The following is a 16,091-nucleotide window of genomic DNA, read 5'->3' as shown; positions in this document are numbered from 1 at the left end:
TTTCCCAAGTATGAGTCAGATGAGCTGGAGAAGAGTGTGTATCAGGATTACGACAGCGACAGTGATGTTCCTGAGGAGCTCAAGCAGGACTACGTGGACGAGCAGACAGGTGATGCCCCTCTCAAGAGGTAAGCTCCAAGTCAAATTATTTTAGACTGTTCTGGAGTGTCAGAGGATGACAAGTGAAGTTACATGGTACATCAAGGTGTCCATCACTTCTACTCTTTTATGAAAGAAAATTTCGTATTATTCACACATACTAAATAAAATGATCTTCTCTTGAATCTTTTAAAGAGGTTCTAAAAGGATGTGAAGTCACGCATTAACCCACTTTATTTTCATTTAGCAATGATAATTTTAGCTCACCTCTGCCTTACCCTGCTAAGTAGGCAGAAAGCTTCTAGAAAGCTTTTTGTCTACCCATGAAAAATTCTCTTTCTTCCCACCCTCGCCTACGTAATTGAAAGACTAGTCGCTCTTTAATAACTGCAGAGGCAATCATGTGTTCCTTGCACTGCGTGTAAAAGGATTCATTTTCATTTGAAAGAGAAAGTTGAATGCAATTGAGGAAAAATGTGTCTATGTTATCAGTGTTCAAATCTTAGGTTCGTATAATTTATGCAAACAAAGCTCTTCTTAGCATGGCATAGCTGTAATTATTAGGTAGTCCTCTCAAAAACTGATGTGGTGGGCGTCATAAGTAACCACATAAATTTGGATAATTTTGATGCAGCGTGATGGAGTTGTGGATTTTGTAACCCTCTGTGTTCAGTTTGGTGTGTCTCTTTTAGTAAACCTACTGCCCTTGCATGTGCTGGACAGAATTAATAAGATTCTCAGATTGTGTAGGTTTGTTTATTCATATCTGAGAGATGACATCTAGTTTTACACCGGATTTGTACGGGAAACAAGAAACAATACTATTACTTATTCAGTAGCTGCCCATTACAGCAGCCTTGTTACAATGATCATTTCCTGTCATGTAATGTACAGTGACGTATTAATGCTATTGTGATGTTTGTGCTCAGTGTTGTCTCATTATTTCACAGGTCTAACATGCTTGATATTTTCACCACATTTCCTGTTCCTTTACCCCATCTGAATTAACCTGACATTAGCCTATAGCCACTAAAATGCTAATTTCCTACTTTTATAAGCAGGAACCACTAATTGTTAATTATTGAATGGGTCGCATGATCACATCCGGAAATTACTCAGCCCATGTAATGATTGCTGGCTAATATGGCTCAATGATCGGTGTCAGGGGTCTGGTACTGCAGGAGCATCAGTTCACAGACTTTACCACCGGGGTCCTCCTGTGTCTCCTGTGTTGTGTAATGAGTTCTGATTGATCAATTACAAGAGATTGACCTGCACTAAGGTCATGCACCTCTGTGATCGTTGCAGAGGATTAGTGATGTTAACATATATTACTGAGTCTTTCCTATTCTCATGTTTCTGCCCTACTTTCTCTCTCTTCACCCCACCTCCAGTGTGTCCCGAGAGACCATAAGAAGCAAGAAAAAGTCTGACTACAACCTTAACAAAACCAATGCACCAATTCTCACCAACACCACCCTCAACGTCATCCGGCTTGTTGGTGAGTCCTACACTAACAAATACACATTCTACCACTTGCCTCTCCTTGAGAGCAGCCCAGACTCACAGCCGATCTCTGGCCTGCTGAGATTTCCATTTACTCACCAATTAAGCTAACGGCTCATTGTGGTCGGCATGCTCAGGTGTGACTGAGCTGCACTAATAATGGTTAGCCCTCACCCTGAGCACTGACCTTTAGTTTCCAAAGAGGTGCTGAGGTTTCTTTTTCACATGGCCATTGAGACACCAGGTCCCATCTTGGAAGAGCGTGCCCTTTGGTAATGTGACCCTCTTGATGTGATCTTCATGCGTGAAAAGGAATAAGAATAGGCAGTTAGCTTTACTGAGTGGTCCTGTGGCTGAATAAAACTTTTACTATATCAATTCATGTAATAGCTCAGGTTGATACAGATTCTTCAGTTTTCAGAGGAAGTGTTTGTCTGTTCATACATCAAAACTTTCCAGCACATCCAGAAATAATTGTTTTGTATTTTTTAAATTTTTTTTATTTTGTCTCTTTACACACTATAGGTAATACTGATATAGAGTTTATGTGGAAAAAGCCAAAGTTTTATTCCAAGCAATCACTTCTAGTTCAGTCTGTGCCGCTCTTTGATGCAGTTAGGTCCCTCCCTGGGTTCTCGGAGCACAATTCAGGAGAAACGGCGTGAAAAATGAGAGTGTTGGAGAAATAGTGATGTCTCGGTGGCAAAGCCAGCTAGATTGAGTTTATTTTTTCTTTTTCTTTTTTTTCCCTCCATTCATCAGTTCTGAGTCAATGGTAACCTTGTTATACCCCTGAACCTCTGTACTTATTTCTTTTCTTACCTTCCTGTTAAATTAAATCCTTGCCCTCCAGTGTATGTAAATGCAGTGCGCTCCTACTAAAGTTCCTCTCCAAAGGACCCAGTTTCACTGTTCCACTACTTTCACTTAGTCCAGATTTACTTAGAAACAGAACCATTTCATTGATTGTAAACTAATACTCCACCAAAAAAAATAAAACAACACAACATTTGTCACACTGTGGTATACATCAAGGGACACAGAGCTTTTCCAACACACCCACATCTCTGGTAACTCCCATGTGTTTGTTCCCTCTCCGTTCAGGAAAGTACATGCAGATGATGAACATCCTGAAGCCGATCGCCTTTGACGTCATCCACTGTGTGTCACAGCTCTTTGACTACTACCTGTACGCTGTGTACACCTTCTTTGGACGCAATGACATGGTACAGTGTTTCTGATCCATTCAGCTGTTTGACTGCACAAGAGCAATAATACTGAGAGTTAAAACACACACCGAACCCACTTTTGACTGTTCTAATGTCAGCTCTGCATCTGTGACTGTCTCTACTGCTACAATACACACAACTTATAACCTTGAGTTCAACACAAACTGATCATGTCACGCAGCAGTACTTGATGTGTATCAGCTGACATCTGTAAAACGCACTAGCACAGGCTTTGTACGGACAGAACTGGCAGTCAGACTACAAACATATACATAGAAAGTAATTTGGTTGCCTCGCTGACACAAAAGTTTTAGCTGCCATTAATGCACCACAACATCTCCAGTTTGAGTCCAGTTTGCTTTTTTTCCTCTGTAGTTAATGTAACTACTTATACTACGACAGAAGCTACTTCAAATTACTTCTGCTGCATCAGTGTTACGGTGCTTTAAGTAAATAGTCTGGATTTATTATATCTAAAGCTGGATTTTGGATTTTTTTTTTTATGTCTGTTAGATGATGTACAGTGAGACGGGATAACTTCTGCTTCCATCTTTTCTCATTGCTGTCTGTAGCAGAGTGAAAATTCCAGCTGAGCGATAGGTTACAGTCTGCGAGCCCAGTCTCCTCCACTCCATCTAAAGACTATCATGTCATTTATACTGTGCCTCACAAAGAAAGAAAACGGCATTTGTGTCACCATCACCCTCGGGGAAGTGGTAATGATAGCAACAAAATGACTTCTGTCCCATCGAGGTGGGAAGAGATAAAAAAGATAAACGCTCTGCGGGGCCGCTGCAGTACAGATTATTGGTGTGCTTGTGTGTGTCATGGGGTGATGAAGGAAAGTGACACATTAGTTGTACGTTGACAGTTTGTCAGGAGATGTTTTTCTTATGTCCCTAAATTTGACCACTGGGGGTCCATGAACAGTATTAGTGTGTTTCTATCACAGTCTTTCTTTCTGTATTCCTGACTTTATTCATATCAGTCTTTCTCCTTGTTACTGGCGTCCTTGTCTTAAACTCTCTTTTCCCTCACACATATGCTGGATGTCATTTTTTCCCCATCTTCTTTTTCATCTTTTGTGCCATGTCCTTAATCTTGTATGCTCTGCTCCTTTCACATGGAATTGCTGGTCTTTTATCCCTTCTGCTTTTTTTTTTCTCTCACTACTCTCATACCACGCTTTATCTCTTAGTCTACATCTCTCTGAAACTCTCACTTTCTCTTTTTTCCCTCAGTTCCCATAGTTCTCATTAAGTATCATTTCATGAACCCACCCACTTCATTAATGGTCTCTCTCAGAGAGGAACCTACAGTAAAATGCTAATGTCCCCATGAATCTTTAAAAAGCTGCTAGAGAATACTATGCACATATGCTGGTATTTTGACCTAGGCTCTGCTCTCTTTACAACGCTGGAATCAAGATGGACTGCTTGACTTCTCTACGTGCAGAGTAATGGTTGTCATTAATATTCAAAAGGGTAAATAGCCCCATTATCTGTGTAGATTGGCCCTGTCAAGTCAAGCTGCAATACTGACTCTGCTGATGCTAAAGATGCATTGTGTGCTGTGCTCACAGATCCATTGATAACCAGGCTTTCAACTGCTGGTATTATTGGGAGAGGAAGATTTGCAAACGCATTTTTGGAAAAGTGATAAATGTTTCAAAAAGCTGTGCCCGGTGGGAATAACTTGGATATTTCATTTGGTCATCTTTTTTAGGAAGAGATAGAAGAAGGATATAGTGAGGGGAAAAAAGAGGCAAGACAGAGAGATGTAAATTGAAGGATGCAGGGAGGATAAAGATGGATGAGTATGTACTGTGTCGCTCTGTTTTTTGCAATATGATGGCAGAGAGAGGGGAGGAGAGGGGTTGGCCACCCAAACAGATAAGGAGGACACAGGTGCTGAGACAGACCTGCAGAGAGAGAAAAAGAGAGTCAGGAAAGTATCTGACACTTGAACAGATGGCTTCTCTTAAAAATGAGCAATAATTTTCACTCTCGACTCCTGACTCCCACAGACAGGTCTTCACACTGGCTGAGTCAGAGTGTTTGTACCGACAGAGTCACCGGTGACGTATGATAAAATCCCCTACACCCTCGCAAATGCGTTCTGTCTTCTTTCACATAATTGAACAATGCTGTTTTAAGACTATAATGTCATAAACTGATTCTTCACAGATAGCAGAGAGCTGGCTTTGAAATTTCTTCCTCTCATGCAAAACTATTTTACTTCTTTAGGACAGGTAATTGAAGGGGCATTCCAGTGGTTTACTATGTGCTTCTTTAAAGTCGGAGGACACAAAATAAACAGATTTTAAAATAAATGGTCAAAAGCTCTATTATGGTTCAAAAGCTCCAAGCATCTTAAATTTTCCATAAAGCGCAGCAATTGTGTATTTTGTTTATTTAACCCTGATGAGATTTTTTTGTTTGTTTTTTTTCCCTAACAGGCTCTGTGGTACATCTTGTGATAAGTAAACTGAACTTCACATGCAAAATCAGTGGAATGCCCCTTTAATGTCTTTATCTGTCAACCGTATTGTTTCTACCATTTTACCATGTGCACATTTGGACAGTGCACAGTGAGTGGTGGACCTCTACATGTCACATGAACATAAACTTAGCATCAGTTTGGATGCTCATTTTGAATGGACCATTGTGTATAACCTTAGGGACAGAAGTTGGTCAATTTCTGAAATAAATATCTCGATCAGTGGTGGTGGTGCATGTGAAAGAATGTCTCAGAGCAAATTAGTGTGTGCACACATGACACTACACAACCAGAACCAGAAGAAAATTAAGATGCTACTGTGTATCCTGGTAACAAGGTTCAACATTTGGATATTTCAGCAGTTTCTGATCAGTCAGAACAGAGTGTATCTGTATCCAGAGTCGATGTGAACAAGAGCAATTCCACCCTTTACTCCTATTAATCAAATTCTGTTTCTTTGTCTTTGTTGCTTCTCTCTTTTTAAAAGAAAATTCTGAAAGACTTTCCCAATGTTGTTTGTTTTTTAATTTGAACTTTTGCTTCTTGTTTTTCCTTCCTGCTTTTTCATCCATAGCCTGCCCCAAGCCCATCTTTGTCAACTCATAGTGGCAGAGACGCGGGTACTGCCTGGGTGGTGGGCCCTGCTTGCTTGGTAAGAGTAGACCCAGAAGTGTTTTGTCCTATGCACAGGGTCGTACTCGCTTTGTGAGTCCAAACTACTAATCAACACTTGGTTGACCAGTAGTTTGGTGGTTGATTGTGGTTGATTTGAAGCCCTTAAGCTGTGTGTGATTTGCTTCCCTCAAGTGACATCAAGCACATCTGAAAGTGATTTCAGAGGCATTTAGATGTTAAGTTTGCTGTGCTTTCATCCTCTTCACTCTCCTCTTTTACCTCTCGTCCGTCATCTGCTGTAGCCGGTTTGATTGTCTGACACCGATGTCTGTTCCTCCTAGTTACTCCTCCCTCTTTTGGATTAGAGTCGCCTAGAAGCAGAAAGTAAAGATTCTCTTGTCTCCGGCTACGTGAGATGAGAGCAGATGTTGGTGTGTGTGTGTGCGTGTGTGCGTGTGTGCGTGCGTGCGTGCGTGCGTGCGTGCGTGCGTGCGTGCGTGCTGTCATACTCTGCAAAAGTGTGTGCTCTCATAGAGGTAGGTGCCTGTGCACAGTGCAGACACTAACTGTGTGTGTGTATATATGTGTGTACTCTACAGTATGAGTCATCGGGTCTGGGCCTTATCAGCAGCAGACTGAGAACCACACTGAACCGGATCCAGGAGAGCCTCATTGACATGGTAAGACTGTAACTCCCAACCACCACTCTTCACGTCCTTATGTACCTCTCTCCACTTAACGCCTCTCCCCGTACTTTTCTGTCCATCCATCCCAATCACATGTGTGTTCTTATTGTTGAGAGAGTCCACTGCACGTGTCACCACAAAATGCATTATGGGTCATCATTATCTGGCCAGTGGTCGCTCACACATTCGCACACCTCCCTTTGTTTAAGTGGCCGCACCAGGGTGGATGCGTGTGTTACTCCATTAGGGCTCTCAATCACTGCTCCCTTCTGTAATACTACAGAGAGACAATTAGTCTGGTCCAGTCCACACTCTCCACACTTTTTTTGTCTGATAGTGTATCTGCCTATAATGTGTCTCATCTCTGTTATATGATGATAGTATAGTGTTGTCTCCCTTCTGCCTTTCAATCATCTTCATATCCAACACCCGTCTTGGCCTGTGTTCAGAGAAATCAGACTTGTATTTATATCTGGCCTTAATCTGCAATAACATTGCAATATCATTTGAAAATGTAATCATTTATACAGTATTTAAGTGTTCACTTCTGAAGCTGTAGAAAACAGATCATATTAGCTCAGCTTTTATTTCAGACAAATATAAAGGCCAAAACTGAGGCATTGGAAAATAAAGAGACTGATATTGCCTATGCATTAAATTAGATTTGTATCATGTATCACAAGTTGTGAGTCACAGTACTACATCACCTCTGAAAATGAAAAAGAAAATATACTTTTCCCCCAAGATGAGCCCATTTCCTAAGAACCTGTAGATGAATCTGTCTGTCTCGATCGAATATCCTCTCTAATTTCATTTGTACATTGACGTCACACCAGGATGTAGGACGGTCTATTAAAGTTTGCAATTTTGTCTTTTTGGTTCTAAATCATTTTTTGCAACCTTTAGAAACGATCTGCCAGTAACTTGATCACAGATTTGGGTTGTGCTATGTTCTGAATTTACAGTGTACTTACATTATCAAGGGTTGTCAGCTGTTACTGCCAATAACAACTTAATGGCAAGCTGTCATGGAAACCATCAACCTAGATGTATATCACGTATATCACATTAGAATATAAAGTGAGGTGAATGGAACTGAATTATTTTCCAACCAGCATCGCCTTTGTGTGTAGTTTTCCATGGTGGGCACCTTTTTAAAACGCAGCATTTATCTGACAGTGTAGTGTAATGGTATTTTAGCAGTGCTAGCTGCTTGGCTGCATTGTTTATAGCTGAGCAGTGCGGGGTGGCCTGAGGAAAAGGAAAAAAACAAGAGGAAAAATAAAGTAGGAGGGCTGAGGGAGGAGAACAGATAAAGTCAGGAAACCCAGAAAAGAATGATGAATTATCAAAACTTTCTATTGTGTTGAGCAGTGTAATTTAGCAGCATGTTTCCTCCTGTCGGGGGGCACTACAGCAGCTATTCACACCTCAGTAATTTTCCGGCTAAATTGTGAGCCATTTTCAAATGTCACACAAGCTGTGGCTGATGAGCTCAGTGCTCAGCTGCCTTCTATGGAGCATATGTTTATCCTACGAACTGGTCAATTGATCAAATGGACACAGAGAGACAAATGGACAGACCAGGTAGAGAGAGAGAGAGAGAGAGAGAGAGAGAACAGAAGAGAGTGATGCATTGCACTGAGGTGTGGGCTTCTGTGAGAGAGAGTGAGTTCTCTCAGGAGACAAAACGGTGCTAAACCTAAACACACACACACATATCAGATGAGTATAATCATATCACGTTGTGGCCACCTCAGGTTATCTGACTAAAACCACCTTAGAGGGAGGTCTTTCAACACCCATCCTCTCTCCAATGTATCGGCAAATGCTTTTATTCTGTCCTTTCACATATGCAAAACTAGTTTAGCTCATCTCAATAAATCATCCTATGTTGGAAGAATGCCCTATTTTCCAAACTAGCACAGCACTCCCTCGTTTTTTTCATCACTGTCTCACTCTCCTGCTCCTCTGTGTTTCACATCATGACCTGCACACATAAATCTCACCTACACACTCGTCTACTAAAAGTATTAATACACATCAGCTGTGTCTACCTGTTGATATTTTTGTAGCACTCTCATTTCCAGACATAATGCAGATTGTCATATATGAGTTATTATTTATATCCAGTTACCATGGTCTTATTAGATGTGGGGACATATGGATTAGAAATCCATCTTTTCTTTTTTTTTGATAGAAGTGACTTCACTCCATTGTGAAAATCTATATACATTCAGGTGGAGCAGACAAAAGCACTGCTTTACCTGCATACAAATACACACACCCACACACTCCAGAGATTGCGGCAGGGTAGACCTCATTTGTAAACAGATTATAAAGTTAATTGCACACTGCATTTCAATTGAGCTGCTGAATCCTTGCGGTTTTGTTCCTCTGCTTTGCTGTCGCAACTGTTTGATTCTAAAACCAATGTGCTGCTAATGACTCAGTGTCCCATATGAACGTCAGCGAGATTCCATCTCATCTCATCTGAGGCACAGAGTGGCTTCAGCGTAAACTGGGAGCTCTGTGGGGAAAAAGTAAAATATCATCCCCTAGTTTATGTTCCATTTCCCTTCCTTGATTACCTTTCTGAAACCCCTGTTGCTTGCCTGGGTTTGACAGTTTTCATTTTGAGTTCACTCACTTTTGGCTTTGAATATTTCATTTAGAGTGCTTGGAGGTTGTGAGGTTAGGGGGAGAAACTTCTGTGAGTGGCAGAGGTGTAATTGCCTTGTTCAAATATTCAACGTTTTCCACAAAACACTTGTTACATAATGTTTAATCACATGCGCTGCCATATGTCATCTTTATCTGAGTGTGAGGCTCTGAATAGTTACAGGAAAGGAGTCAGCTGTCCTGTGAAATAATGATCTGCTTACAATCCTTGCTTGGAAAAATTCATATCCTCTGGTGATGCAGCTCGGGGCAGGTCGGGGGCCAGAGCCTTATCAGAATAATGCCATGAACCCCCATCTGTGGGCATACTGTCGCTGCCAGAAAGTTCAGCTGTGACAGCTGTTGAGTCACCACTGCAGGCAACATTGTGAAGAGAGCTGACACAGGTTAGCATTTCCAGTGAAGGACACCTTTGGGTGACTTCTCTCACTGCATAAACCACTAGTATTTACTCTGTCAGTCCATTTTTCTCACTTGTTTTTCCAAGTATTTCTCTGTCATTCCTTTCATTTTTTCCCTTCACTTTTCCTCCTTCCATCTTATCTGTTTGTCCTATCGCCTCTTTCTCTTCCGCAGCTGTGTGTGCCAGTGATTACATGCCTCTCAGCTCTCAGCACAAATAACTGCTTGTATCATTCCACATAGTTTATTGCTGCTTCTGACTGAATATACAATGGCGTGTTTGTATGTGTGTTTATTTCACTGTTCACCATTGGCCCAGGCATGAAGATAAGATCACCGGGAAATTATATTTGATTTCCTTTTTCTTTGTTTGATTCAAGACTTAAAGTTGCTCAAGTCAACACAGCATTGTGTGATTTGTTGATTAGGTGTGTGTGTGTTTGTGTTTGCATATGTTTATGTTTATGGGTCCTCAGCTTTAATGTAGAATGGGGCTCAGGCTTTTTCAGGCCTGGCACTGAAACAGGAATGAGGAGTTGGGTAATTTCTGTGTTGGCACCAGTAGTCTGGCAGTGAGTGGCTCTAGATGTCTACACCAAAACACACACTAACAGACAAGAAAACACACACATACCAAGAATTTACAACTTGAACTTTAACAAACAAGCTAACACGCACAGGTCTATCATCGTCCTGTACATAATTTCAACACTGAACACTGTCCAACACACTTTTCATGCTCTCATGCTGCCCGTCTCCCAGTGGCAGGGTGATAATCCCTAAGCATGTGTTGTGGTTGTGGTTTGCTACACTGGCTTGGCACAGCTGACACACACTGGCGTGCCGCCCCTCATGAGTAGCACTGGCTAATGTCACACACACATATAAATACAGACTACATTGTCTCATACACACCATGCGCTGAGCCCAGTCATTAGCTCTCATGAGGGCACATCACTGTCAAGGCTGGTGTCTTTGTTGGGGACTGCTGTCTCACTCTGTGACTGGAGCAACAAACCCGAGGGGATTGCCATTTGACAGGGATTATACATCATAATTAAGCTCCATGGTGAGATCTTTATGCTGTAGTTGTCAGGATATCATAAGTATTGACATTTTGCGGGGGTTTCAGCAGATTGCACACAAACACGCACACACAGACACAAACTTCATTGATAGCCCCAGCTGCAGGTCATGCTCCTCAGCTGTGATGGGGAAATAGTTGATGCCCCTCAATGCAGCGTCTCAGCTCCCTGTCTGCAACTTCTGCCGATGACTCATCGCACCTCCCACTGCGACGTACACGGCAGAATTATGCACTTTAATTTAAATCCTTTCATTTGTATTGTGCATTTCGCTTTTTCCCACCACTGTGGACTCGAGTTTGGCTCAGTCATGTTCACTTCTCTTAAATCAAGCACCTTAAGCAAGGTATTTTCTTCTTCTGTCTTGGCTGTTTTGTCGTCCTGAAGCAGGTGAGCAGACCAGCAGCTAGGGGAAAGGAAGTTGCCAGAGAAAGGTTTAGAGGGGACGGGCAGTGTCACACAAAATAAATGAAGGCCCTAATTCCATTTGACATTTATCTAATGAGAACCAAATTTCTAGTATTAGAGTGACAAAGAGGTGCAATAGGATCCACTTGACAGTAATTGCCTGGCAGCCAGTCCACTCAACTTGGCCATAAATCTCCACGGAAAAGATTGGAGAGGAGTAAGCAGTCAATCACGATAGATTGAGACACTTCAACTGAGAGATCACTTTTCAACTCCCAGCTGGAAGCTTCCCTCAAGACACGGGTGATTACACAGCTAGGTCTTGGGGTTATTTATTAGATGTTTATTTTACAGGAAAATAACATTTAAAAGTTATCTTACTTTTCATATTTTGCCTTTTATTATTTGAAAGGTACAATAGCCAGATTTGCTTTGTTAGGCTGCAGGACTTCACTCTACAGTCCTTTACCTTGATCTTCTCTATTGATTCCAAAATACAAAGGCACTCAGTTCACTATTAAAAAGGAAAAAAACAACAAGCAGCTGGAACCAGTGAATTCTTTTGGCATTTTGCGTAAAATATGTCAGTTGTGGAAACTGTTGCAGATTAATGATCTGTTGGTCATTATTTCGGCTCTCGATGAATGTGGCAAAGTTTAAAGATTGTGTAAATTTTAAAGCATTTCTTTCTAACATTGAAAATTTACAACAATCAAAGTTAAAGTTCAGAGTGAAACATATTATTAGGGCTGTGTGTGGGGGGTGTGGTTTGATCCAGTTTGACGAACACTGCTGGCTGCTTGACATCTGCTTCACATTTTGATTTAAATAATGCTGAATCCTGATTGGTGCACTGAAGAATACGATATCATGTATTTATAAACTACCAATTTTAAACTGTTGAGAAGAGCCCAGACAAAAACACGAATACAGAAATTAGATTATTATGTGTTCATGTAAGACAACATTTCCCACAGTTTGAAGCTGATTTTCAGGGCCTTCTTTTTTTTTAATACCAGCCATTTATGTTGAGGCCTATTTCCTCTCAATCCTGCCGGGTCCAGGTCCAGTAGACTTGATTCTGAAAAGGAGTTCCCATCTCTCCTCAGGTGTCTGCTGCTGCTCCTTTTCCTGTACCCACCTTCTAAACTACCTCTGCCAGTTACATTAAAAACTCAGCTTCTCACAACAGATCGCCTCATTGTCATGCAAGGAAAATCCGATAATAAAATAGACATCTCTGGCAGAGGTCAGCCCTGGCTCAGCACTTTACAAAAGCAGAGTTTTTCATTTTTATCGGAACCAAGTGAAACCCATGGACTGCAACGCAGACTGAGGCTACTCTGGGTGTAACGAGGGAGCCAGTAGCTGTAGTTTGTTTCCATAGTGATAGGACAAACAGTCCACTTGCAGCAGGACTTTTTGGAAACTGCTAGAACCAAACTCACGGGTGGTTTTGTGTTCAACAAAATAGCCAGTAAGTTATGATGAGTTGTAAGTGCGAGTATGGGCCTGTAAAAAGAAAATCTGAAAGGCGCTCCGGAAAGACGAGACTGAGAGTGAAAGCTGGTAGGATGTTTCCCCATGGGCCTGCTGTTAACGACTGTTCATCCCGATCGATACAAAGGGATAGTGTCACTTCTGCCTGAGGCATTATGGGAAGGAGATTACATGTCCCATATGAATAACATTAAAGCAAAGTAAAAATATATATATATTTGAATCCTCACACACATTCACAACTGTTTTGACCATCTAGCTCATTAAAAATAATCTTCAGCTGACTAAATATCTCATCCTCTTGAAGTGTTTGATGAAAAACAGCAGGGATTGATAGTCATCGAGCTACTGCTGTATCCCTGTGTTTCAGTCTTACTCAAAGTTTTGCTCTTGTCTGTTTTCAAATCCCTCCCTGGGTGTTCATTTTTTTTAAGTTTTCTTTTCATTGGGAATTCAAGGGCTTAATTTCTAATTATTACACAAGGGTAGATAAGCTCCCTGGCTTTGATGCTTGATGTCTTTATACATTGTTGTTGGTCCACATGGGGAAACCGCTTTGGTATTAATACCACATAAACAGAACCAAAATTTGTTTTCCCTTTCACCTGTGCAAAGAATACAAAGGTCCTCAAAGACATTAAAGTTGATGTTTTGGCAAGCTGCTCCTCCTCAACTACTGGATGTTAGAATCAAGTAAAGAAATTGTTGCACAGGGCTGCTCTCTAAAGCCCTCATCAAATTATTGTTTGGCTTCATATTAATGCAATTGCAATGAAACATCTCTTGAAGTGCTGCTTTTCCTTTCCATCCATTTTTGTCCCAGTACATTCTGTATGTGTATTCTCTCTGTAAACACCGAAAATATCCTTGATAAATTGAAAGGAGCCATAACTCCTACAGTCTGACTCACTCTTCCGTTTTGTACCATTCATATTAATTATTGATCATCAATGGAGTCTTATCAGCTCCTGATGGTAAGGACACAGACGCTACAGCGTGGCTGAGAGACTGTGGTATCTGCACCACAAGCTCAAAAGACGAAAAAATAAAAAGACTGCAGAAAAAAAGTTTAACCTTAACTGCACTGTAGTGTCAGTGGATGCTGTCAGAAGGGAAGATGCTTGGATCAAAAATTAAACAGACCACACACAAAACAATAAGCAAAATTAAACATGTTAGATGTATTTAGGTATTAAGGCAGGATCATTTGGTTATGCTCCATATATATGTGTGAGCATAAGCTGAAGTCCAACAAACTTTTCTTGTAACACACAGTTACCTTAGATGTGGTGTAAATCCCAATTTTCCCCATTTCTTTCTTGGTGGTTTAACTTTTGCTGTCACTTACCACAAATGAGTTCATTAACAAGACTAAGAGTCAAACAAAATGTTTTTAATTAGTGCCAAATTGATTGAACATTTAGATTCAGTGTATGATTGTTAATGTGTTCATGTAAGTGGGGGTTGTCTTCTTCAACTTGCTTCACCCAAGTGTAACTTCAGTCATTAAAGTGGCCTTTAGTTTAGTCTGTGACGGATGTATTTTAACATCTTGTAAGTTAAAGGTTTGAATTACTTTAGTAATACCCAAAGCATTACGTTTGTTAAGTGTTATCCAGGGCCAGAGAGTTTTCTGTTTAAAAAGACTGAAACTATCTGTCTGTCACAGAGAAGTTTTGGGCTTGTTCTTGGTCATCATTTAGCAAAAATGTCCTAAAATGGTTCATTAACTTCAAGGGCCACTTGTATCTGAGCTCCAGTGCCAGACAGATAATTAAAATACAGTGAGCTGACAAAGAAAAGAATTGTTCTCTTCCTCAGGTCCTTCGTCTTGGCCCCAGTTTTGTTAGTTTAATTCAGATTTTCCTGGACATTCAGACACCCACACAGATATTTTTGCTTCTCTAACTCAATGGGACTTTTTTTGTTTCACCCTATTATTTTCCATGTGAATTATCAGTAAGTGTAATGAAATGGAGCTAACTAAACATTGATTTATATGTTGTTTATCCACAATGGTACTGGTAAATGTTTGAAGATACCTGGCCTGCATATTTTCTCTGATAGATACTCATGGCCACTTTACTCATGCTTATAGGTTATTCATCAGAATTACCTGTAGAAATCTTACAGTAATAGACAGCTTACATCTTCCTTCTTTATTTTTATTTTTTAAAACCACGATTATAAGTGTGTCCCGATTATCAATTGATTTGACAAGAGATACTGCCAAAAAAAAAATTGACTTATTCAGAAACGAAAGCATCATCTTACAAAGCTCATTATTTACAAAGTAAATGTGACAAAAAAAGCTAATATTATCATAGTCATGCTTTAAATAGATTAATTACATGAAAAGTTCTCATCCTCCCTCCTCGGCTGATATATTGTGATGAGAAATTGTAGCCGATGTCTGTAATGTAAGAGATTAATAAATGTGGATGTATGTTGATGTAAAAATGGCCATTAATAAATGTAACATATATGTTATATCAGTAAACATAACATGTTATTGGTGGTTGTGAAGGGGCGCTTTCCTTCTAAAAATATTGTTTTGTCAGTCAACTCCTTAAAATTCTCTGTCATTACTCTTGTCTGTGAAAGAAGCAGTTTGAATGAGGGCATATTTGCTGCAGGTGTAGCTGCAAGAGAAATCTTAATTATTGTGTTATCAGATCTCCTACTACCACTGTCCTGATTAAGTAATTTACATAAGTGTGTAGATTACCCCAAACTGTTAGATGAAAATACTTAACAGTCTGCTTCTGTACAATAGATTTATTAAATTGAGCTTTTTTTTTTTAAGCCTATTTAAGCCCATAGAAGAAAGCAGGTACAGGAAAGATGTGGATTTTTCTTTTTTTCATATGTTATTTATAAAATTTTCATAAAACAAAAAAGAAAAAAAGTGGACAGGGACAAACAGGGACAGTACCCACTTCCTCCCCCTCTCAGGAAAAAAACATTTCCTCTGCTCGTCTTCATAGGTTTCTATCATAATTATGTAAAGAACGTAATGTAACACGTATCAAGTTCAGTTGTCAATAGAGGTTTAGGTTCGTCAGAAGAACTATACGTTTCAAAATTTGAAATGTTTCCTCTGACATAGTACCTGTTTCATAAATACCAGAAGAAATGGGATGACTGTAAATTCAGCTTTAAGCTGAGCTGATAATAAGAATAAATTATCAGTGTACAGCTCATTTATAGTCAAAAGTCCTTTCCCTTTCCATGTTAAAACACAGCATCTAGTTGTTAAGGGGGAAGTGCATGACTAGTGGATAGTTTCCAGGCACCTCTTACATGAAGCAGACTCCAGTGAACCCCTGGGCTTGTTTTTCCAGTTATTTGATTCAGGATCTTTTATCAGTGGACTACTC

At 40.3% G+C, this 16,091-nt stretch overlaps 1 protein-coding gene across 3 annotated transcripts in view; it reads left to right on the top strand.

The window, feature by feature from the left end:
- vps50 (VPS50 EARP/GARPII complex subunit) overlaps positions 1-16,091 on the top strand; it is a 96,876-nt gene that overhangs the window by 61,641 nt on the left and 19,144 nt on the right. For 2 of the 3 annotated variants that reach the window (XM_071499535.1, XM_071499534.1), the window contains exons 19-22: positions 10-128; positions 1,494-1,600; positions 2,710-2,831; positions 6,548-6,628. In XM_071499535.1, the coding sequence (XP_071355636.1) occupies positions 10-128; positions 1,494-1,600; positions 2,710-2,831; positions 6,548-6,628 (429 nt within the window). Of the gene's footprint in view, positions 1-9; positions 129-1,493; positions 1,601-2,709; positions 2,832-5,907; positions 5,986-6,547; positions 6,629-16,091 lie in introns of all 3 variants that reach the window. The other variant, XM_071499536.1, reaches the window with a different exon arrangement.

Source organism: Trachinotus anak, unplaced genomic scaffold (genome assembly GCF_046630095.1).
Source record: "Trachinotus anak isolate AG129_WGS33_773 ecotype Australia unplaced genomic scaffold, CSIRO_AGI_Tana_v1 ptg000016l, whole genome shotgun sequence".
NCBI classification, from domain to species: domain Eukaryota; kingdom Metazoa; phylum Chordata; class Actinopteri; order Carangiformes; family Carangidae; genus Trachinotus; species Trachinotus anak.
This window is presented reverse-complemented; position numbering and strand designations above follow the sequence as displayed.